The sequence below is a fragment of the Pseudophryne corroboree genome, chromosome 3, assembly GCF_028390025.1.
Source record: "Pseudophryne corroboree isolate aPseCor3 chromosome 3, aPseCor3.hap2, whole genome shotgun sequence".
Taxonomy (NCBI): Eukaryota; Metazoa; Chordata; class Amphibia; order Anura; family Myobatrachidae; genus Pseudophryne; species Pseudophryne corroboree.
In genome coordinates, this window is record NC_086446.1 from 511,515,806 (window position 1) to 511,540,228 (window position 24,423).

A 24,423-nucleotide genomic window follows, 5' to 3' on the forward strand; every position below is an offset into this window, starting at 1 on the left:
ATAATGTAGGCAGCAACAGATGTGTCCTCGAACAGCCTCAATAAGCCATTTTTTCTTTATATTTGCATCTTAGTCGCACCAAATACACAGGGCACCACCACTCTGTGCCATTGACAATGGGCTGCAACTTTACCCACACACGGATTAGTTTCGAATATGTACTAAATTGCAAATGAAGCACAATGGAATATGGAAATAAGCCACGGACACTGCATCGTAGCACTTTGTATGCAGATTTAGACTCTGTTACACACATATGTACAAGTGCTACATAAACTAAATAATGCAGTCTCATGAAGTTGTTTTGTCATATTCAAGATGTGTAAACCATTCTGCAAAAGCCAGGTCACATGGAATTGTGGTGACTGTAGCAATAGTGTATGAGGACACATCTGTACTTACTGTAAGTCATGTCCCACCAATGCACGAGGATCCAGTGATGGCACTGAAGCAGAGCACATTTTGGGATTCTATCATTAGTTTCAACTTATTTAATGACTATTTAATATCTACGCTGTGGCTGGGTGACCAGTATACTTGAAGAATCAGGATTTGCTTTCTGTAACAGGCTAGTTATTGAAGTTACTTTTTGATATAGTTACAAAGTTCCAGGATCTTGTTGGAAGTGAAGATATCCGGATGGTAGGTCGACACTACTTAGGTCGACGTTAACATGGTTGACATAGGTAAAAAGTAGACACATGAAAATGGCTTTAAAAACCTAAAAAAATGTAAGATTTTTACCTTTTTCATACTTTACCATCCACGTGGACTGCAGTTGGGATTAGTAACCTGTGCTAAGCGCATCGGTAGAATAGCGAGGCAGCTTGCCTGCAGCAAGGCGAGCCATGCAAGGGGACGTGGTGCACTAACTGGTGTTCCTGGTCATGTTACAGAAAAAAACACCACCACAAACTGTCAAAAATTCCATGTTGATTTTTTCATGTGTCGACCTATCCCATGTCGACCATTTTCACGTGTTGAAAATTTTCCACGTTGACCATGTTAATGTCGACGTAATGACTGTCAACCTTAACTAAGTCAACCCTTTATACCATAACTGGAAATGAATAGGTTTGTGATAAACTATGATTATTCAAACTCCAGACTTCCTGTATATTAGTGTAAGGATCACAGCTGAGGACTACCCTGAACGGGTGGTCTTCTGTTTGCCGGCGGTCGGGCTCCCGGCGCTCAGTATACCGGCGCCGGGAGCCCGACAGCCGGCATACCGACACTTATTTTCCCTCGTGGGGGTCCACGACCCCCATAGAGGGAGAATAAAATAGTGTGGCGTGCGTAGCGCGCCACCGTGCCCGTAGCGTGGCGAGCGCAGCGAGCCCGCAAGGGGCTCATTTGCGCTCGCCAAGCTGTCGGTAAGCCGGCGGTCGGGCTCCCGGCGCCGGGATGCTGGTCGCCGGGAGCCCGACCGCCGGCCAGCCGTAGTGAACCCCCCTGAACCTATACTGTACAAGTTACACAGAAACATTGCTACTGCCCACCTCAATAACATCCTGCCAAACATCAACTATCACGCTTTCACTAGCCATGAGCCAAGATGGTAGCCAAAACATTAATGTAACTGTGCTCAGTTTTTATACATGCGCCTGGACATTAAGGTATGTTGATTTCTTAATGCTAAGACCCCAGAAAGCCATGTGCGTTTCATTTATTTTAGAATTTGTTTGTACTTGGAAATGTTCCTTTCCATTTGGTTTGCCATTTCCTGGGCCTGAACAAGACACCAACATACTTAATACAATTATGCAACGCTTAGGAGGATAAAACTAGCAATAATGTCTGGCCCCACCTGTGCTTCTAAGCACACAGCCATCTGGCACGTGTATAAATAGGGTTCAGCATTACTAACTTCTGCTGGATTTATAATCTTTTATATTACAGCATGGTCACATTGCAAACACTCCACTGTCTGAGTTCTCAGGCCTTGTTTAAACTTGGTAATCCTATTAATATAACTGCTGCAAAACACAAGAGCTGCCAGATTGAGACTAATGTTCACAGTTTGCATACAGTAGGGTAAAAAAATACTGCACACTCAGCAGGAAATTGCACAACTGGGAAGGACATCTATACCCTGCAGAGCTTACACTCTATACAAGCTCTGCTACTACTTTCAGCTACTGTCTAGGAAACAGTACATTTGAATTGATGTGATCTTATTATCAGCTATTAATTACAAAGAAATGAAGACAAAGACATACCCTTTCCTAAAATGTAGTGTATGTTCCGTTTATGGCTCTGGTGTTTAATGGATATTGTACAGTACAGGTAAAGGGCTGCTCCATTGACAATCTAGCCGCTGTTCTGTAATAATCAACTACATACATACATACATGAAAGAAAGGAATATAGGGGCAACATTTATACACTGGCCCAAATGTGGACAGAGAGCACCAGTCACCATTATACAGCTATCTCCCCATGCTTCACCCATGCTAAATACTTTGATGACAGTGCCACATATATACAGAGAGAGTTAAATCATATACAAATATACAATTCTCTATTGTGTAGAATGTTATGGAATTCTGCAGTTTACGCCACAGACAGATACAGCTTTATCAGGCATTATGTAGTTGTGAGGTTCCTTGGTTAGTTTAGGGTTTTCCTTTACACAATCTGTAGGTGCCACTGTTGCCAATACGCTTTATGAATTAAGAATTAAGTGGAAAATATATCACGTTGCCCTTTTGTTATTCAAAGCTTTTTAGCCCATTGCAAAGCTGCTGATGTATGACAGGGTGGACAGATAACAAATAGCTGGAAAACTGCTGTTATTAATAATCGCTGTTCCAATTTTTATAGAAAACACTGCAACAACCAACATAATATTACATTACCATCGACACTAATCCCATTGTACTTAAGCACATGTACATGTTTCAGCTACTAAGGGGTAGTTGTAACGTGAAAAAGACAGATGTCATTTATTTGTGTTATTTATTTTGAATAATGTGATATTCTTTAATAAAGTGCAGATCATTGATGTGTTTCGTATACCTGCTCCTAATAGCACAGAGTGGCTTTATCTTCTTTACAGAAAGAAAATAACCCCATAGGTTCAGTAGCATGATCATGTGTTACTAAATATAGCCCCTCCCCTTCAGTGACTAATTCTAGCAATAGAGAGATATTATTGGGTGTTTCTATATTCTGTAAATTAATGGCATATAAGTGTGCAACTATTCTGATGCATAAATTCCATCATGTAGCTTCTCTTTCATGTCCATAAGATAGTCTACCTCATAGCATCACATGGCTAGGGCTGCACACAAACATCTCTGAATACTCAGTCAGTAATGATCACAGACCACCCCTGTCAAAGTATCTCCGTGCAAGAGATGGAGACATAGCAATGGCATCACTCACTAACCGAGGCACAGACAGACACTGGCCGCCCATAATAACATGCACACAGGATGGATGTTACTTAACAACAGGAAAATGGCAGAACAATGATTCCTCATCTTAAAGATGAAAGTGGAACCTTTTTTTGTAAGTTACATTTATTTTAAGTTTGTAATTCTTAAAATGTTTAGTAAAAATTCAAGTAACTCTGCACATATAACCTGTTTACTCGGAACACTGGAACTTACTGAGGATCATTTCTTTACATACATGCAATTCCCTAGGAAACCAACACATATTTTCAGTCTGCAAGGAGAGCTGACAGAGCATGGCCTACTTTACAAAGTCTCTACAGTAAAAATATTGCTGGTCATGCGACTCCTGCTTAATATGTACTAGCTTGTGTAACAAGACCTCGAGGCTTTTATCAAACCTCCTGTAGCATTCATATCAGACGTGGCATGTACACAGGAGATACGGATTGCCTAATCTCACTTCAACCATGTACTAAATCAAGTCATTGACTGGACTTGTCAAAATGCCAATCAACGCATTTCAATTCTTTAAGAGATGTCCTGTCATCAAGTATACTGTGTGTATCTATGCATGTTTCAGGACCTTCTAGAACTAGAAATACATTTGTTACATGACAAGGTTGCAAAAAGTCCATTTTAATGGTCATAGGTCATCTTGATTAGTTACATTAAAATGATAGATGGCTTAACGCTGGACTTTCCAGATGTTGGTGGATGCCCCCAATTCTATCTGAAGATATATAATTGGTTCTGTTCACCTATTTTGGAAGCCTGTGAGTGCTCCTCCTCAACCACTATACTGGGGCTGCACACCCCTAAGGAGCCAGTACCTCTGCGAACTCACTTGTGGACCATAATAGTATTACAGAGATAGATGGATAGATGGATATATGGATAGATACTTATTATTTTTCAACGTGTCAGGGGACGTACTACCTTCATTAGGAAATGAAGGGGGCACATCCCCCGAAACGTTTTGAAAAATTTATTTAACACGACGATTGGTTCTGTCACCTGTTTTGGAAGCCTCAGAGTACCGCCTTTCTCAACCGCTATGTAATACATATACAATATATTTGTTGTGGCTTAATATACAGGTGAAAGCAGAATGATGAAAGACAACAAGTGTTATGACAAGGTAACCATAACTGCTGCTGCTATAGTAAGGTGCTGCCCGGGTGGTAAATCTGTCTTCAGATAAAATTGGGGGCATCCACCAACATCTGGAAAGTCTACCATTTATAAACTATGGTAGATCCACATTAAGTAGAAATAAACAACAAGGCAGTTGGCCAGTGTATCCTCCTTCATAACCACATAACTAGTAGGGATGCTGTAAGACTGGCTGAAAACTGTAAGGAATCTCACAGAGCCTTTGGTTGACCACAAAGGACAAGGAGCAGACAGCAAGGCCGCTTACACTGTCAAACAACCTCTCTTATGGGGGGATATGATTCAAGCAGAGCAAAGAGTGGAGAAGTTTACAAGTAGCTAACCAATCGGTTTGTACCTATCATTTTATAGAATGTACTTGATAACTATACATCAGAACTGATAAGTTGTTATGGGCAACTTCTCTGCTCTTTACATTGCTTGATACATCTCCCCCATGGTAAGAAAACCTTTCTTTCGTGTATTGGGAAGTTTAGACACTGTCTATTTACACTGACCGAACAAGTCGCCTTCCAAGGATGAGAGTGCTATACTCAATGGAAAGACATCCACTCTCAATACCAGGACAATAAGGCTATATACAATGTTACTTATTCGGAGTACAGGTATTAGCAATTCTGCAGGAATCCTTTCCATATATATGAACACTTAAAAATTACAACTCCGGGCAACATACTCCTGTACTTGGCCGGACTTCTACTGTAGCTGCATCCTCTATACCACCACCCAATATCATAGTGACTAGTTCCTGCCTCTATACGCCTACCGCTCTAATGTAATATAATGTCCCTGACCTCCGTTAGATAAGCTGTAGAAAGAGCTGTAAAAGCATAATGTCTACAGAGAGCCATCCCATGCGGTTAGTCTGGACACGCCAAAGAGGTGTTATTAATATGCCACCCAGAGGGAAACACCAGCATGCAGCCTTATTGCTATCGTAAATTACCCATGAACAACGTGGGAAAAATGACCTTTTCCTGCCTAATGGGGGGAAAAGAAAGACAAATTATTTCAGCCATCTAGATGCAGTTAAAATGCCGCACACATTTGCCTGATGGCCACTTACCTGTACTGGGAGACAGGTCTGAAAGGTAAAAAACGTAAACAAACCACCGCTTCCACTGCCCATCTACCAATTAACTAAATGCAACACATGACGAAGCGGGAACAACTGACATCAAACCGTAAACAAATACCTATGCACTGGTCTACAAAGAAGAATTCCTGTGCTTATTTTTGTTTTAGGTGAAGTTCAATACATTATTAAAAACAGGCTAAGTAACTCTCTCTCTTTCTGCTAAGATGTCTCCTTGTTCAGTTAGTTTTGTGACACTGTATTTGTTAGGAGGTATCTATGATGTACCCTGGTCTACAGATCATAATTTGTGTTTCCCCTCCTAATTTTCTTTTCTTTTCCCCCGTGTGACTTCATTTTATATTGAATTTGCGCAACAATAAATACTGGAAGAAAAAAAGAAAAGAAACCAGCTTTGACAATTCTGTTTTCTGAAAGAATCCCAAACTAGCAGCGCATCAGTAGACCAGTGGAGATGGGAGAGAACTCCAATCAGGGGAAAAGCAGAAACGTGGCTATGCAGAATTGTGTATTATACAGTTTAATGAACACAACCATCAGTTAATTCAGTATCTCCTCCATATTGTTTTTTTTATGGGAGAATAGAGAAAGAATGAATCTGATTCCATTGGTTCCATCTGAGTCCATTGGTTTTTATGGAGAGCACATGGCCGTCTTTCTAAAGCTGATGGCTGAATAGGGCCTGTGGAAAGTAAAGCACGTTCTATTCACCACCACCTTTTCGGTCAGTGATTTTAGGGAGATAGCTGTGTGCGCTGTATTAATGAGTTTCCATAAATAACAATTATTTCTGTTTCAGATACGGTCTATTATATCCGGATACTCATGATGTTTAAAAAAGCACTTCTTGTTTGGATACTGTTTGAGGAAAATAGATTCCTTAACAAACAATCGGCATCCATGGAAATGATCAGTTCAGTCCACCCTTTATTAGCCCCTAACCATTCCAATTGCAGCAGTGAAGTCCTGATTTGTTGACACCCGAAAGTGGCAGTGGCAGTATTTGTGCCAAATCATCTTCCCTCCAATGCTGCGGGGTAAGGTTTGACTAGTTATCAATGTTGCTTAGGAAGATCGAAATATTGTGTTTTTGAGTATTCAACAAGCAATTCAGGGAGAAGTGTTATTTCAAGTATTAAGAGTTATTCCAGTAATTTGTAACACAGTATGAGGAGTTTGAGTGAGGTACTGTTTAACTAAAAGATCATGTGCACATTCAACTTAAAGACCTGCTTACAAATTACAAAAAATGGTTAGAACAATACTGTAGTCTTGCTGTATAGAGTACATCGTATAGGGTTTCTATCTTTGTCTTTCCTAATAGTTTTCCTTTAAAATGAAATTTAGAGACAAAACTGCGTAAATGGGAAGTGACTGAGCAATAGTGTTTCATGTAAGTAGTGCTTAGCTATTTAATGGTTACATACAGATTATGAAAGAAGCTGCATGAGGATAAATGGACCATCACAATACACTAGCTTTAAAACTCACCCTTTATCGAAGTATGTTGTGTGCCCCGGATAGGTATACTTTGTCCCATTGTTTAATATGCTGCTACTGCTGCTGTTCAAGCTTGAAGGGACATAAGATTTCCGGGAGGCCTGGTCCTTTGCAAAGTTCCTGCATGCTGCTAGCTTGGATTCTAAGGCCTGCAGAAAAGTGCAGCAGGAGAGGCAGGAATAATTAAAAGTTTAAACATATTAAGAATGTTCTTTAACATATACCTTGACTGAGCTGTCCAACCATGCTTAAATGTTGCCAGCACAAAAAATAGAATCATATATATCATGAGGGAAACCATCAATGTCTTAGTGATGACAAATACTGGTTCAGTCTACAAAATGGCTGCATCTGGGTTTGAGACAGGTTCACCATAAAAATTTGTTAATCCTAGCTTCCCCAAGGGTAGCAGGCTCTTCTGTAGGCTTTTTCCGTGGAATAAGGGCCATGAAATCCTAAACAAGCAAATAACTGCTTTGAAATGGCCTGACATTATTAAGATGCCAGAAAAATTACAAATTTCATCTTGACAATAATGCAACTTTTTTTTATTGCTTGACAAAGTTCAAATAATCAATTTCCAAGAATAAAATCTAGAATACTTACACCCACTTTTCTCAAGAGGTCCCCCACAATGTTAAGTGCGGATATTCTGGCGGACGGTGTAAGTGGGGTGGTACCAAATCCATTTGGTATACCTAAGAGAAGACAAATATGCTATTTAATCTGCAGAATTTACAGTCTGTGTATATTATTGAGCACTTGTATTTAAAAAATATGAGCACTTGCGGATATTCTAGGTTGTATATTTGTCTTTGCGTATGCTCCTAACTCTCTATTCTTCCCTTTTTCTTTTTTGTATCCCATTTTCTCGGCATAACCCATAAATATATATATATATATATATATATATATATATATATACACATACATACACACACATTATATATATATATATATATATATAGATATATATATATACACACACACATACATATATACACATACATATATACACACACACACGACACATTGTAGCAAAGCTTTGCCTAGAAGACTTATTTATATGCAACCAGATGGTTGTAGTACACTGTTTGAGAATGCTTCTTTCTGACAATTGTAAAATGAGTACTGATGAGTTGCAGCATTTAAAAAGCAAACAAAAATATGAAATATTTTTAACCACTTAACTGACAATTTATTTCGCCAAAAAACGCTCCAAAATTGTCGGGGGGTTTTATGAGTGAATTAGGTGAAGAACATGAATTTAACCCTATCCAAAATGATTTTAGTAAAAAAATAAAAAAATAAATAAAAAAAGATTAAAAAACAAAACATCAATCGGAACATCACAACCATCGGACACATCGCGGCTTTCATTTTGAAACCCCGGAAAGCCTCCAGGTACACAGGGGGTCTTGGGAGGGTTAATTTACACTTCCCCAGCGGCTGCTATTGTCTGCAGCCGCTGGAGGGGGGGGGGGGGGGGGGGATCCTGCCGTGCTGACCGATCAGCAGTGAACGGCAGCATGGCAATCAGTAGGGGAGAGTGCAGAGAGGAAAAGGAAAGTTTCCCTTCTCTACAGCTGCTAACACTGTTTATCTGACTGGTGGCATCCTGTGCGACCAGGTCAGATAAAGCACTTGCTGGCATGGTCGCATCTGATGCGACTATGCCAGGCAAGTGGTTAAGATCCTAAGAGGCATACAGATGGTAACAGTGTTGGGTGATTTTTACACAGGAAAGCAAAATATTTGGAAGCTACGGGCTGCGGTTATGTGACCGCCACAGTACCGACGCCAGGATCCTAGCTGTTAGATGGCCGCCAGGGGGGGTGCAATGAAGTCCCTTGCAGGCACAGTGGCTTGCTGCATTTGCCACAGGTGCTATTCCTACTACATGGGTGTCGAGGATACCCACGAATGGGATTAGTCTCTTGTTGGACGGCATGCTGACCAGCAGGATATTCAGGGTTCAAGATCCCAGCGTCTGTATTGTGGCGGTCACATAACCGCATCCCGTAGCTTCCAAATATGTTGCTTTCCTGTGTATTTTTGTTTGCTTTTTAAGTGTTGCAACTCATCAATACCTCCCCCTTACAGAAACATAGCCCAGCACAAAAATGAATTGCAAAGTATGCAAGGGTGGAAGGGAGAGCATGTTTAGTAATAAATCTGTAGTAAAGTGGTGACATCAACTATATTTACATAAACACACTACTGTGATATCATAGTTACAAACTAATTTATTCAATAACTTGAACTCCTACTTATTTAACTAAAATGCAGTGTAAAAGGCCGTACTGACGGAGATTTCCCCAGAGATGTGTGCTGAGTGGTCTATCACAGACCGCTCAGCACACATCTCTCCCCCCGCTCAGCATAGCACGATGTGTGTTGAGCAAGGGGGGGACGGACACAGGGGGAAGGCGCTCATTTCACCTAGTGGTGAAATGGGCGACCTGCTAGATTGTGCCTGCATGCAGGCCAATCTAGCACCGGCGATAGCGACGCGCAAGGCCGCTCATCGCTGTTGCCGGCACCCCTACACATGGAGCAATGTTCAGCTAATTTCTAAGCAATCTAGTCACCATCGCTCCGTGTGTGCCCCCCTTAAGAGTTTATAGTAAAGGATCACTGTCCATCCTATGGGTAAAGACTCTCCCTGATGCTTGAGATCAACCATTTATCTCTTTATGAAAAACAGGAGTTAAAATTTGGAGAAGAAAAGAGGGGGAGCTCATAGATCTGGAAAAATGCAAACAAATTACAATTCAAAGGTTTTTTGCTGATAGTATATGGTCCCTAAATGGATAAACACCATTTTTCCAAATGTTGGGACCTATACTACAGTTGGTAGACCTGCTTTAAGGTAGCTTCCATTTGAAAGGACGTTCATCGCCACATCAGTTCTTTTTTATACTTTATTCTCCCCTGACCCTGCTAGGTATGCTAAAGTATATGCAAAGGTCATACTGAGGCACTGGAGTCACTTAGCTCTCATGGACATCTTGCTGTGAGATCTCCTCTACCTTTCAGCACATCTGATAATGCTTGCAGAAAAACTCTGCAGGACGGCTACAAGTCCAAATGAAACAGGATAATTAAAAGAAGAAGCAAGAGGAGTGAAGATGATGTACCTTTCATAGAGGTAAAACTGTTGTCTGAGAATTTGCCCACAGGAGTGGCAGGTAAAGATAGTGAGGCCTGGACGGCAGAATCTGTCTTCTCACAGTCTAATGTCGGCGAGCTAGGGGCGGATTTTCTTGTTCCATCCGTCTGCCTTTCTCGTACTGCCAATTCTTGCCTTAAATCTACCGCAAAACACAAATGATTAAAGTGACACACATATAGTCTGTACCTGCGTACGGTAATTATACAGAAACATTTCAACAATCGCACTGTGGACATTGCCAGCTCTATTGCCCTTCCCCACCACATGCAGCTGCAAGTGACTCCAAAAGAATGAACACTATTTCTATAAATATGAACAAACTGTAGCCAAAATAACTAGCATATATTGAAACCAAATTATGAGGTTGCCAAGATTCTTATTTGTCTTTTGTAACCATATCACACATGCAAGTGTGGGATGTTCAGTGAACTATAAGAGACAAGACAAAACGCACAATATAGAAATTCCAGATATACAGTACCTTTTATTTTACTGATATAACATTTTATCACATTTGACAAGAGGACAATAATAAAAGATAAAATAGATTAAGTGCAATACTGCTGACTGACCATGTAGCAATGTATATATGTAATGGATAAGGAGATTTATGGTAGACTTACCATAGTTAAAGCTCTTTCTGCGAGGTACACTGGGTTCCACAGGGAATACATTGGGGTGTAGAGTTGGATCTTGATCCAGAGGCACCAACAGGCTAAAGCTTTGACTGTTCCCAGGATGCATTGCATGGCCTCTCTATAACCCCGCCTCCGAACACTAGAGCTTAGTTTCGTTAACCAGTCCACTGCAGTAGCAGGTAAAAGAGAAGGCAGATCGATGTTAGTTACGTAGAACCACATTCTCACGTCAGGAGAAGGGACCAGCGGCTAATGCCATCCAAATCCAAAGAAGCTAAGTGCATCAGGATGGGCGCCCTGTGGAACCCAGTGTACCTCGCAGAAAGAGATTTAACTATGGTAAGTCTACCATAAATCTCCTTTTCTGCAGCGGGGCACACTATGTTCCACAGGGAATACATCGGGGATGTCCTAAAGCAGTTCCTCATGGGAGCGGACGCACAGTAGCGGGCACAAGAACCCGGCATCCAAAGGAAGCATCCTGGGAGGCGGAAGTATCAAAGGCATAGACCCTTATGAACGTGTTATTTGAGGACCACGTAGCCGCCTTGCACAATTGTTCAGCGTTCCACCCAACAAAGGATTTTTGACACTTCCATCATTGCCATGCGGCTTCGAGTGTCACCTTGATGATTTATGTATGCCACCGTGGTGGGGTAGTCTTCAGTATGCCAACTGACGGGATCCCGGCGCACAGTATACCAGCGCCGGAATCCTGACAGCCGGCATACCGACACTTATTCTCCCTCGTGGGGGTCCACGACCCCCCTAGAGGGAGAATAAAATAGCGTGGCGCACATAGCGCGCCACCGTGCCCATAGCGTGGCGAGCGCAGCGAGCCCACAAGGGGCTCATTTGCGCTCGCCACACTGTCGGTAAGCCAGTGGTCGGGCTCCCGGCGCCGGTATGCCGGTCGCCGGCATACCATACTGAACCCACCGTGGTGGCATTGTCTGATTATACTTGAACAGGCCTGTTCTGTATCAGAGGCAGGGCAAGAGTCAAAGCATTGAACTCTGCCCACAATTCCAGAATGTTTATCGGGAGGAGAGATTCCTCCTTGGTTCACCGACCCTGGAGAGAGTGTTGCTCTAGCACCGTTCCTCAATCCCGTAGACTGGCGTCTGTAGTCAGTAGAACCTAGTTGGGGATCCAGAAGAAATGGCCCCTGCTCAAATGTTGGTCCTATAGCCACCAGCTCAGTGACAGACGATCCTCCGGAGTCAAGGAGATCATTTGAGACCTGATCCGATGAGGCTGGCCGTCCCACTTGGAAAAGATTAACCTCTGAAGAGGGCGGGAATGAAATTGGGCATACTCTACCATGTCGAAAGCAGACACCATGAGGCCTAGTACTTACACACGGCGATGCATCGACACTCTTGGGCGAGAGAGGAAGTATCTGATCCGGTCCTGAAGTTTCAGGACTTTCTCTGGAGACAATCTTTGGTTGTGTGTGTCCAGCAGTGTCCCCAGGTGCACCATGCTCCGAGCAGGGACCAGTGAGGACTTTTTCCAGTTGATGAGCCACCGCTGTTATTGCTGATGCGATATGGCAATAGGTATATTCAGGTAAGCATCCTGTATGTCCAGGGATACCATATAATCTCCGGGTTCCATGGCCAGTACAATCGAGCGCAGCGTTTCCATATGGAACTTAAGACCCTCTTACAAATTTGTTCAGTGATTTGAGGTTGAGTATAGGCCGAAAGGACCCTTTGGGTTTCGGGACTAGAAACAGAGTCTAATAGTATCCCCTGCCTCTCTGGGACAGAGGTACCGGCACTACCACTCCTGTGTCCAGGAGGGATCGCACAACCAGGTGTAGAGCTTGCGCCTTCAACGGATCCGAAGGGATAACAGTCATGCAGAACTGGCGAGGGGGACGTCTCTTGAAAGACTGCGTACCCGTGAGAGACAACTTCCAGCACCCAGGCGTCCAAAGTGGTCTTTAACCAGGCCTGGGTGAACTGCAGAAGTCGGCCTCCCACCCTGGGATCCCCCAGGGGAGGTCCGCCCTGTCATGCGGCAGACTTGTCTTGTTTGGAAGCAGGCTGATGGGAGGCCCAGGATTGTTTACGTTTGGGCTTAGTGGTTTTGAAAGCACGAGCCTGTCTCGGGTACGCCTGACCTTTTGCTTTCCCTGGAGGTCGAAAGGAACGAAAAGTGGTACTTTTAGCCTTCGGAGCAGAAGGATTAGTACTTGAAACACAGTCTTAGTAGTTTCCAAGTCAGTCACAATCTTGTTCATATCTTCCCCAAATAGGATGTCTCCCTTAAAAGGGAGCACCTCCAAGGTCTTTTTGGAGTCCTGGACCACCTTCCAGGACCTCAACCACAGAATTCAGCGTGCCAGTATAGACTTAGTAGACGCCTTGGCCGCTATTACACCTGCCTCAGAGGACGCCTCCTGAATATAGTGGGAGGCCATGGTAATATGAGACAGATATTGTCTGGCAGTGTCAGAAATATCCTGAGGTAGCTCTTCCTCTAATGCTTGAACCCATGCTTCAATTCCTTTTGCGGCACAGGAGGCTGCTATAGTGGGTCTATGTATAGCACCGGTAAGGGAGTAAATAGACTTCAGGCATCCCTTCACATTCTTATCCGTCGGTTCCTTCAGTGAGGTGACAGTCAGAGTCGATGACACAAGACAGGCGACATGAGAGTCCACCGGTGGTGGATTTTCCCACTTGTTACTCAACTCCGCAGGGATAGGATGAGCCAGCATCTTCTTAGACAGGGAGAATTTCTTTCCTAGTGAAGACCAGGATTCCTGACGTATGTCAATTAAATGGACAGAATGTGGTAAGACTACATTAGCAACCTTCTGACGTTTGAACTTATCAGGTTTCTTAGACGCGATAGTGGGATGTACCTCATCATCAATTTGTAGAATCAGCTTAATAGCCTTCACTAGGTCAGGAACATCAACCTGAGTTGTAGGTTCCTCTTCAGAAGCAACTGTATCAGTGTCTGTTGGATCAGTATATTCCCCATCCTCATCAGAAGAATTATCTGAAATATTAGTGGATTGTGAGGAGGAAGCGGCCCGCTTAGATGAGCCCTTGACCCCAGAGGGACGTGGGGTAGACTTTTGTCTCACCAAAGATTGATTTCATTATTGTATCTGGGCAGACAGAGTGTCCGCCCAGGGCGGATTAACTACAGGGACAATATGTGGCTGCAATGGCACAGGAGGTCCCACGGGGGAGAGGGGTTTGGGGGTGGCATAAGACTGCCCAAGGTGGCTCCTGATTGGCAACAGGAGCTGCGGGCTGACTGGGGGATGTATGGCACCCAGTACACAAACCATGAGGTACAACTTCCCCCTCAGTAAATCCTTGGTGCAAGCACTGCATGATGCAGAAGTGTCCGCAGATTTCCCACCCTGTGTGGCGGACATTATAGTGAATGTAGCCGTAGAGAGTAACAGTACAATAAAGCCAGACAAATACAATATCTGCAAATAACCCCGATTTATGTGACAGTAAATACAGGACACAAACAGAGAATTAAAGCGGTATGAGGTGACTGAAATACACACTAAAACAAACTAAACAGTATATACTGTGTAGCACTATATATGAGACCCTGATGCACCTAGCCCCCTGGGGTACAGAATACAGTGATCGCTATAGCTGGGATACACAGAGTGAAATCCATATAGCAGATGCAGGCACACACAGTCACAATGGTATTACAATGCAGAAATTATTTTAACACACAATAAAACTGCACTGGACTAGTAAATAGACTGGACAGTCTGACTGTACAGTCATAGATTGGATGGATATATCAGAATACTTGTACTATATATTCCGGTAGAGAGACACTTGTTCTTAACTAACACTGTCTTAAAACGACATGTAGAATACTTAAGTGACTGTATAATCACAGCGCTGAGCAAGCAGGCGGATTTACAGAAGGAGAGTTAGCCCTGCAGTCCCAGAGACCAGATGCAGCTAATTGTAGAAGATGGCGCCTAAATCTCAGCCAGGGAGTGAGGGACAGTGAAATGCAGCTTCAGGGCGGGAACACCAGCAGTAGATGGCACCCGGAACTTGGGGAGAGGCTACAGGTCAGCGCCTTATCCCCTTATGCTGGTCCTCACCACCGGGTACTGTGGAGCCTATGTAAAACGGATTTTTTTAAATCCGACCTGTGCTCCCTGCCCTGGTGGATATAGTGGGGTCCCTGTGCAGTATAGAGTCCACGCAAGCGGCGCGGTACACGTCCTGGGACCATGACCAGAACGCGATTTACCGGCGGGTCCCACCTGGGGGACCCTCTTACCTCCTCGCTGATGTGCAGCCACGCGATCCTGGAGAGCGTCAGCGGTGGTGTGCCTGTGAACCGATGCGCCTCCACTGCAAGTACCCGGGAACCAGCCGCAGGAGAATGCAGCGCTGCTGGGGAGGTGATGGAGCCGCAGCACAGCATGTCAGAATGACATAGAAAGTGCTACGGCCCTTAAAGTCTTCTAAAAAACTCTTTTCAGGGCTGCCTAGCACAGCCCCCCCCCCCCCCCCCCCCTTAAAGTGACCTGATATGGAAGCACCAACTTACAAACTGAGCTCCAATGTCCGGAGGCGGGGTTATAAAGGAGGCCATGCAATGCATCCTGTGAACAGTCAAAGCTTTAGCCTGTTGGTGCCACTGGATCAAGATCCAACTCTACACCCCGATGTATTCCCTGTGGAATAAAGTGTACCCCGCTGCAGAAATAAAGGGGTAATCCACTCTCAAAGAAACAATTTTCTAAATAACCAATAACTTCCAGAGTAATACTTTAGTAGGGATACCCTGTTGTTGCCTTATTGCAGCAACCATATACTGTAGATCGGTGTAATCCAAATCTGGTCCTCACGTACCCAAACAGAAGTTCTTTGATCACTCACATGTGACTAAGGGGTTTATTTGCCAAGCATCTGGTTCTACAACCCGGCGCTTCTGACGTGGTTTATGCCAGAAATGTAAAAGGACAATGCTTTTACCATGAAAACACAGCTGGTAAAAGCATTGCCTTAAAAATATCGGGCATAAACACAGAACCTGATGCCTCAGTGTTGGCTCCTAAATTCCCAGTGGAGGCAGACTAAAAGAGCGTGCATGAAAAACTAAAATGGATGTAGACGCTACTTCAGTAGCAGTCCCTAGAAGCACAATAAGGATGCCAGAATAAAAGGGGACTGGCTTCACATAGTAAGTGCTTTCTGCTTGTCGCAATCTGGGCTGGCGATACAACAGTGGAAGAAACTTCCTAGAGCTGCCAGTTGGCAGGGACGATTAGCATAAACCACTTCCATTATGAAGAAAGTGCACTTGCTGTAGCAGAAAGCACTTGCACTGTGAAGCCAGTGTACTTACTGAAGGTTCACTGGGGGTGGCAGGTTTTACTGTGGCCCTTGGGTAAAATCTGCTACTGCTTAGTCTACTCGGCTGTGGCAGTAATTAGACACGTTTCCACACTCAGAAATCCTGAAAACAAATGCTGTTGGGGTTACATGAGGACTGAATTTGGGAAACACTGCATTAGTCCATAGGTGAGCAGGGACATTTTGCACAGACCATTCTATAAAAATAAACAAATCGTATCAGAGGCATGTACTGACTGGATGACCATTGAGCCTACTGAATCCCATGACACATTTGACATACATAATATTTGCAATCTCACAGCTCAGGCACCAGCATAAACAGGGTTTATATGTAGTGAGAAGGATGGGTTCACCTAACAGAAATGCCATTTAAACCTTTGTTTTCATTTCACATTTGCTGGCAAAGTAATGGCAACAATGTTATCAAATCAATTCTGCCCCCAGAGGACAGAAACAAAAGCACCAGTGTGGCTGAAGACAGCTTGGCAAACTTTGTTATTGTAATTTAATAATCACTATTTATGGTACTTACGAAAAAAAGGAAAAGAAAATAACCCATAACAATCTATATTTATCCACTTACTTTGTGTATAATGTTTTCCTTTAAATAGACTCCACATATTTAGTAACAACTTCAGGTTACGCTCAAGGCTCTGCTAACATATTTGGGTGTGTGCAGGAAAAAGATAACATACAAAAAACATTTGTCCACAATGAGAAAAGGGTTATTATGATTCACAGTGCAATAATACCTCGTGCCTCATCCTTTAATCGCTGTACAGACACCATCAAAGACTCCTTTTCATCAAGTTCACTCTCTAAGAAAGCATTTCTTTCAATCGCCTGATTCAACCTTTGCTCAAAGTCTTCCAAAGACACGATTGTGGCCCTGCACACAGGAGGATAAAAGGTTTCGTCAGCAGTTTACACCTTCAGAAATGTTCTATACAATAGGCCGAGACTAAGAGGTGTTCCTACATCTGTCTTTCTCTGGCCATAAACCTTTAAAACCTTATGAAATCTGACATCTTAAGGTTAAGGTCTGTCCTCACTTTCTAAGGTTCTTACTCACAGGACACACAATGTGTTGTGTGCAAATGACATTACTGCCTAATAACGTAATAATAAGAGCGCCACAGCCCACTTCCCATCCTGTAAAGCAGCCTAACTAGATGGCGTTCAGTGAGTCATTGTTTATAGGCGAATGCAAAGATACCTTAATAGCAAATGACTAGCTCACATTTCATGGCTTCCTGGAAAAGTGGTCACTAACTATCTAGGGGTCAGTCCATATGAAGTGGTCCAATAATGAATTTTCTGGTTGCTTGACCGTTTTTTTTTTTAAAGTTATTTTTTTGTCAGTTATCTTCCTTTAACGGTGAAAAAGCAGATCAGATGAGAAAAAAATATTTGCGAAAATATGACTTTCCAGGGTGCTATTAGCTCAGCTTGGAAAGAAAAATCAGGTTTCAGTTGTTTTGTGAGAGGTACATATGTACTAGCAGTTTGTTAACAAAAATGCTGAAGTCTGAGATTTGTGTCCTACTGTTTATATTAGATTTTGAAAATCAAGGTTTTTACAAATTTTACCAACTTTAGGCCTGTAAATCTTGGGTTGGCAAGTGGTTTTGAATTATTGGTATATAGGGAAAATAACTGACATAAAAATAAGAATTTACTTACCGATAATTCTATTTCTCATAGTCCGTAGTGGATGCTGGGAACTCCGTAAGGACCATGGGGAATAGCGGCTCCGCAGGAGACTGGGCACATCTAAAGAAAGCTTTAGGACTAGCTGGTGTGCACTGGCTCCTCCCCCTATGACCCTCCTCCAAGCCTCAGTTAGGATACTGTGCCCGGACGAGCGTACATAATAAGGAAGGATATTGAATCCCGGGTAAGACTCATACCAGCCACACCAATCACACCGTACAACTTGTGATCTGAACCCAGTTAACAGTATGATAACAACGAAGGAGCCTCTGAAAAGATGGCTCACAACAACAATAACCCGATTTAGTTAACAATAACTATGTACAAGTATTGCAGACAATCCGCACTTGGGATGGGCGCCCAGCATCCACTACGGACTATGAGAAATAGAATTATCGGTAAGTAAATTCTTATTTTCTCTGACGTCCTAGTGGATGCTGGGAACTCCGTAAGGACCATGGGGATTATACCAAAGCTCCCAAACGGGCGGGAGAGTGCGGATGACTCTGCAGCACCGAATGAGAGAACTCCAGGTCCTCCTCAGCCAGGGTATCAAATTTGTAGAATTTAGCAAACGTGTTTGCCCCTGACCAAGTAGCTGCTCGGCAAAGTTGTAAAGCCGAGACCCCTCGGCAGCCGCCCAAGATGAGCCCACTTTCCTTGTGGAATGGGCTTTTACAGATTTTGGCTGTGGTAGGCCTGCCACAGAATGTGCAAGCTGAATTGTACTACAAATCCAACGAGCAATAGTCTGCTTAGAAGCAGGAGCACCCAGCTTGTTGGGTGCATACAGGATAAACAGCGAGTCAGACTTTCTGACTCCAGCCGTCCTGGAAACATATATTTTCAGGGCCCTGACAACGTCAAGTAACTTGGAGTCCTCCAAGTCCCTAGTAGCCGCAGGCACCACAATAGGTTGGTTCATGTGAAAAGCAGAAAACACCTTAGGGAGAAATTGAGGACGAGTCCTCAATTCTGCCCTGTCAGAATGAAAAATTAAGTAAGGGCTTTTATATGATAAAGCCGCCAATTCTGACACACGCCTGGCTGAAGCCAGGGCTAACCGCATCGTCACCTTCCATGTGAGATATTTTAAGTCCACAGTGGTGAGTGGTTCAAACCAATGTGACTTAAGGAACCTCAAAACAACCTTGAGATCCCAAGGTGCCACTGGAGGCACAAAAGGAGGTTGTATATGCAGTATAACCTCTGAAATGTCTGAACTTCAGGTACTGAAGCCAGTTCTTTCTGGAAGAAAATCGACAGGGCCGAAATTTGAACCTTAATGGGCCCTAATTTTAGGCCCATAGACAGTCCTGTCTGCAGGAAATGGAGGAAACGACCTAGTTGAAATTCCTCTGTAGGGGCCTTCTTGGCCTCACACCACGCAACATATTTTCGCCAAATGCGGTGATAATGTTTTGCGGTTACATCCTTCCTGGCTTTGACCAGGGTAGGGTTGACTTCATCTGGAATGCCTTTTTCCTTCAGGATCCGGCGTTCAACCGCCATGCCGTCAAACGCAGCCGCGGTAAGTCTTGGAACAGACAAGGCCCCTGCTGGAGCAGGTCCTTTCTTAAAGGTAGAGGCCACGGGTCTTCCGTGAGCATCTCTTGAAGTTCCGGGTACCAAGTCCTTCTTGGCCAATCCGGAAACCACGAGTATCGTTCTTACTCCTCTCCTTCTTATGATTCTCAGTACTTTTGGTATGAGAGGCAGAGGAGGGAACACATACACTGACTGGTACACCCACGGTGTCACCAGAGCGTCCACCGCTATTGCCTGAGGGTCCCTTGACCTTGCGCAATATCTGTCCAGTTTCTTGTTACGACGGGACGCCATCATGTCCACCTTTGGTTTTTCCCAACGGTTTACAATCAGTTGGAAGACTTCTGGGTGAAGTCCCCACTCCCCCGGGTGGAGGTCGTGTCTGCTGAGGAAGTCTACTTCCCAGTTGTCCACTCCCGGAATGAACACTGCTAACAGTGCTATCACATGATTTTCCGCCCAGCGGAGAATCCTTGCAGCTTCTGCCATTGCCCTCCTGCTTCTTGTGCCGCCCTGTCTGTTTACGTGGGCGACAGCCGTGGTGTTGTCCGACTGGATCAATACCGGTTGACCCTGAAGCAGAGGCTTTGCTTGACTTAGGGCATTGTAAATGGCCCTTAGTTCCCGGATATTATGTGAAGTGATGTCTCCAGGCTTGACCATAAGCCCCGGATATTTCTTCCCTGTGTGACTGCTCCCCAGCCTTGCAGGCTGGCATCCGTGGTCACCAGGACCCAGTCCTGAATGCCGAATCTGCGGCCCTCTAGAAGATGAGCACTCTGCAACCACCACAGGAGGGACACCCTTGTCCTTGGTGACAGGGTTATCCGCTGATGCATCTGAAGATGCGACCCGGACCATTTGTCCAGTAGGTTCCACTGGAAAGTTCTTGTGTGGAATCTGCCGAATGGGATTGCTTCGTAGGAAGCCACCATTTTTACCCAGAACCCTTGTGCATTGATGCACTGAGACTTGGTTCGGTTTTCGGAGGTTCCTGACTAGCTCGGATAACTCCCTGGCTTTCTCCTCCGGGAGAAACACCGTCTTTCTGGACTGTGTCCAGGATAATCCCTAGGAACAGAAGACAAGTCGTCGGAACCAGCTGCGATTTTTGCATATTGAGAATCCACTCGTGCTGCCGCAACACTACCTGAGATAGTGCTACACCGACCTCCAACTGTTCTCTGGATCTTACCCTTATCAGGGAATCGTCCAAGTAAGGGATAACTAAAATTCCCTTCCTTCGAAGGAATATCATCATTTCGGTCATTACTTCAGTAAAGACCCGGGGTGCCGTGGACCATCCCTACGGCAGCGTCTGAACTGATAGTGACAGTTCTGTACCATAACCTGAGATACCCTTGGTGAGAAGGGCAAATTTTGACATGAAGGTAAGCCTCCTTGATGTCCCGAGACATCATGTAGTCCCCTTCTTCCAGGTTTGCAATCACTGCTCTGAGTGACTCAATTTTGAATTTGAACCTCTGTATGTAAGTGTTCAAAGATTTTAGATTTTAAAATCGGTCTCACCGAGCCGTCTGGCTTCGGTACCACAATAGTGTGGAATAATACCCCGTTCCCTGTTGCAGGAGGGGTACCTTAATTATCACCTAAACTAAAACTTTCACAAAGAGCTCAGGAGAGCCCCTAGTGTGCACCCTTCTCGTCGGGCACAGAAATCTAACTGAGGCTTGGAGGAGGGTCATAGGGGGAGGAGCCAGTGCACACCAGCTAGTCCTAAAGCTTTCTTTAGATGTGCCCAGTCTCCTGCGGAGCCGCTATTCCCCATGGTCCTTACGGAGTTCCCAGCATCCACTAGGACGTCAGAGAAAATAGGATTTTGGTACTTACCAGGTAAATCCTTTTCTTTGAATCCATAGGGGGCACTGGAGTACTCTTGGGATATGGACGGCTTCCACCGGAAGAAGGCACTGAATAAATTAATTTTTGAGACTACTCCTCCCCTCCATATCCTCGAGCACTTCAGTGTTTTTTACTGAGCCGAACAGGATCGATAGAGAGATTGACCAAAGGAGAATTACATATAATCTCACGGACAACAATAAAGTTGACACAAAACGTAACAGACAACTAAACAGTTGACACCATAACTGATTAACCCTTGTTAAATTTAAACCAGTCGTGAAAGTGTGTTACCATAAGAACCACTGAACTTCCTAAAACAGGTAAACTGCTCTGGGTGGGCGTCCAGTGCCCCCTATGGATTCAAAGAAAAGGATTTACCTGGTAAGTACCAAAATCCTATTTTCTTTATCATCCACTAGGGGTCACTGGAGTACTCTTGGGATGTACCAAAGTTTCCTCCGTGGTGGGAGAGCTGTTTGGCACTTGTAACACTAAACGGCCAAAGCTAGATGCTGATGCCGCGAAAGTATCAAACTTGTAAAAGCGCACAAACGTGTGCACTGAAGACCAAGTAGCCGCACGGCAAAGCTGTGTCGTAGAAGCCCCACGACTCGCTGCCCATGACGTTCCCACAGAACGTGTGGAATAAGCTGTTACTGAAGTAGGTGGCTGTAACCTAGCATAAAGGTAAGCCTGACGTATGGTCAGTTTGATCCATCTGGATAAGGTTTGCTTAGAGGCTGGCCAACCCCTCTTAGCCGCATCATAGAGAACAAACAACGTATCCGTTTTACGCACAGTAGACGTTCGGGATACATAGATGCGCAATGCGCGAACCACATCCAACGTTCCAGAATCTCCTGTTAACACAGGAACTACTATTGGTTGATTGATGTGAAAAGACGACACTACCTTTGGTAGAAAAGCGGGATTCGTCCGAAGTTCCGCTCTGTCATCATGAAAAACTAAATACGGTGACTTGCACGACAAGGCACCCAGATCTGAAACACGCCTAGCCGAAGCTAAGGCTAAAAGAAAAATCGTTTTCCAAGTGAGAAATTTAATATCCACTTGTCGTAAAGGTTCAAAGTAATCGGACTGTAAGAAATCTAAAACCAGATTCAAGTCCCATGGTGCTGTAGGTGGAATGAAAGGAGGCTGTATCCTCTTTACACCCTGTAAAAACGTATGTATTGACGGCAACGAGGCCAATTTCCTTTGAAAGAAAATTGACAACGCAGATACCTGCACCTTTAGTGTGGAAAGACGTAGTCCTCCATCTAACCCCATCTGTAAAAATAACAAAAGACGGGATAAATTAAAAGATGATGTCGGAAATTTCCGAGCTTCACACCAACTTATATAAGTACGCCAGATTCTGTAATAATGAGCTGCCGTAACCGGCTTCCTAGCTCGTACCATGGTTGGTATAACAGACTCAGGAATGCCCTCTCTTCTTAAGATGGCCTTTTCAACAGCCACCCCGTCAAACGCAGCCGCGCTAAATCGGGGTAAAGGAACGGACCCTGTTGTAACAGGTCCGGACGTAGTGGGAGTGGCCACGGATCGTCTGCGAGTAACCCGAGGAGATCCGAGAACCAAGCCCTCCGAGGCCAATGAGGCGCTATTAGTATGACTGTGACGGACCCTCTCTTGATCCGTTTTAGCAACAGCGGGAGCAGCGGAAACGGTGGAAACAGATACACAAGGCTGTACGGCCACGTGGCTGTGAGAGCATCCACCGCCACTGCCCCTGGATCTCTTGTTCTGGACACATATCGTGACACCTGATGATTGTGGCGGGATGCCATCAGATCCACCTGAGGGTACCCCCACTTCTGGATCAACATCTGAAATACTTCTGGATTTAATGCCCACTCTCCTGGATGAAAATCCCGACGACTGAGAAAATCTGCCTCCCAGTTGTCCACTCCCGGAATGAACACTGCCGACAATATCACCTGGTGATATTCGGCCCATCTGAGGATCCGAGCTACTTCCCGCATTGCCATGCGGCTTCTCGTTCCTCCTTGTTTCTTTATGTATGCGACTGCCTTCGCATTGTCTGACTGCACCTGAACAGTCTGAAAACGAAACATGTACACTGCTTGTCTTAGAGCATTGTAAATCGCCCTGAGTTCCAGAACATTTATGGATAGCGATCTTTCGTGATTTGCCCAGAGGCCCTGGAGCCGATGACTCTGAACTACAGCTCCCCAACCTCTGAGACTTGCGTCTGTTGTCAGAATTATCCAATTCACGACGCCGAATCGTCTCCCTGCAGATAGATTGTGTATTTTTAACCACCAGAGAAGAGACACCCTGACTTGTGGCGACAATCTCACCCTGTGGTGCAACTGTAGATGTGATCCCGACCATTGCGCTAACACCTCCAGTTGAAACGGACGTGAGTGAAACCTTCCGAACTGAAGTGCTTCGAAAGCCGCCACCATTGTGCCTAAAAGGCGAATGCACAAATGTACTGAGACTGTGCGTGGCTTGAGCACTAATTGCACCAGATGACGAATGACCTGTACTTTCTGTTGTGGCAGGTAAACCTTTTGTTTTACTGTATCGAGAATCATCCCTAGGAATTGAAGTCGCTGACACGGAATTAGATGTGATTTCTTTAAACTGACTATCCAACCGTGCTGAACTAGTACATTGTACGTTAGCAAAGCATGCTGGAGAAGCAATTGTTGAGACGGAGCCTTTATGAGTAGATCGTCCAAATACGGAACAATTATTACCCCTAGGGACCTGAGATGAGCTATCATCACGGACATTACCTTGGTGAATACCCGAGGCGCTGATGAGAGGCCAAACGGGAGAGCCTGAAACTGGTAATGGTCTCGCCTTATCGCAAACCTTAAGAAACTCTGGTGAGGTGGCCAAATCGGAATGTGTAAGTACGCATCCTTGAGATCCA

General features: G+C 44.4%; 1 protein-coding gene across 3 annotated transcripts in view; it reads right to left on the reverse strand.

Moving 5' to 3' along the window:
- Window positions 1–24,423, reverse strand: part of NDEL1 (nudE neurodevelopment protein 1 like 1) — a 105,279-nt gene that overhangs the window by 11,774 nt on the left and 69,082 nt on the right. For 2 of the 3 annotated variants that reach the window (XM_063961063.1, XM_063961064.1), the window contains exons 5-8: window positions 17,120–17,256; window positions 10,314–10,487; window positions 7,780–7,871; window positions 7,165–7,322 (exon numbers count right to left, since the gene is read on the reverse strand). In XM_063961063.1, coding sequence (XP_063817133.1) covers window positions 7,165–7,322; window positions 7,780–7,871; window positions 10,314–10,487; window positions 17,120–17,256 — 561 coding nt within the window. Of the gene's footprint in view, window positions 1–5,523; window positions 5,559–7,164; window positions 7,323–7,779; window positions 7,872–10,313; window positions 10,488–17,119; window positions 17,257–24,423 lie in introns of all 3 variants that reach the window. The other variant, XM_063961065.1, reaches the window with a different exon arrangement.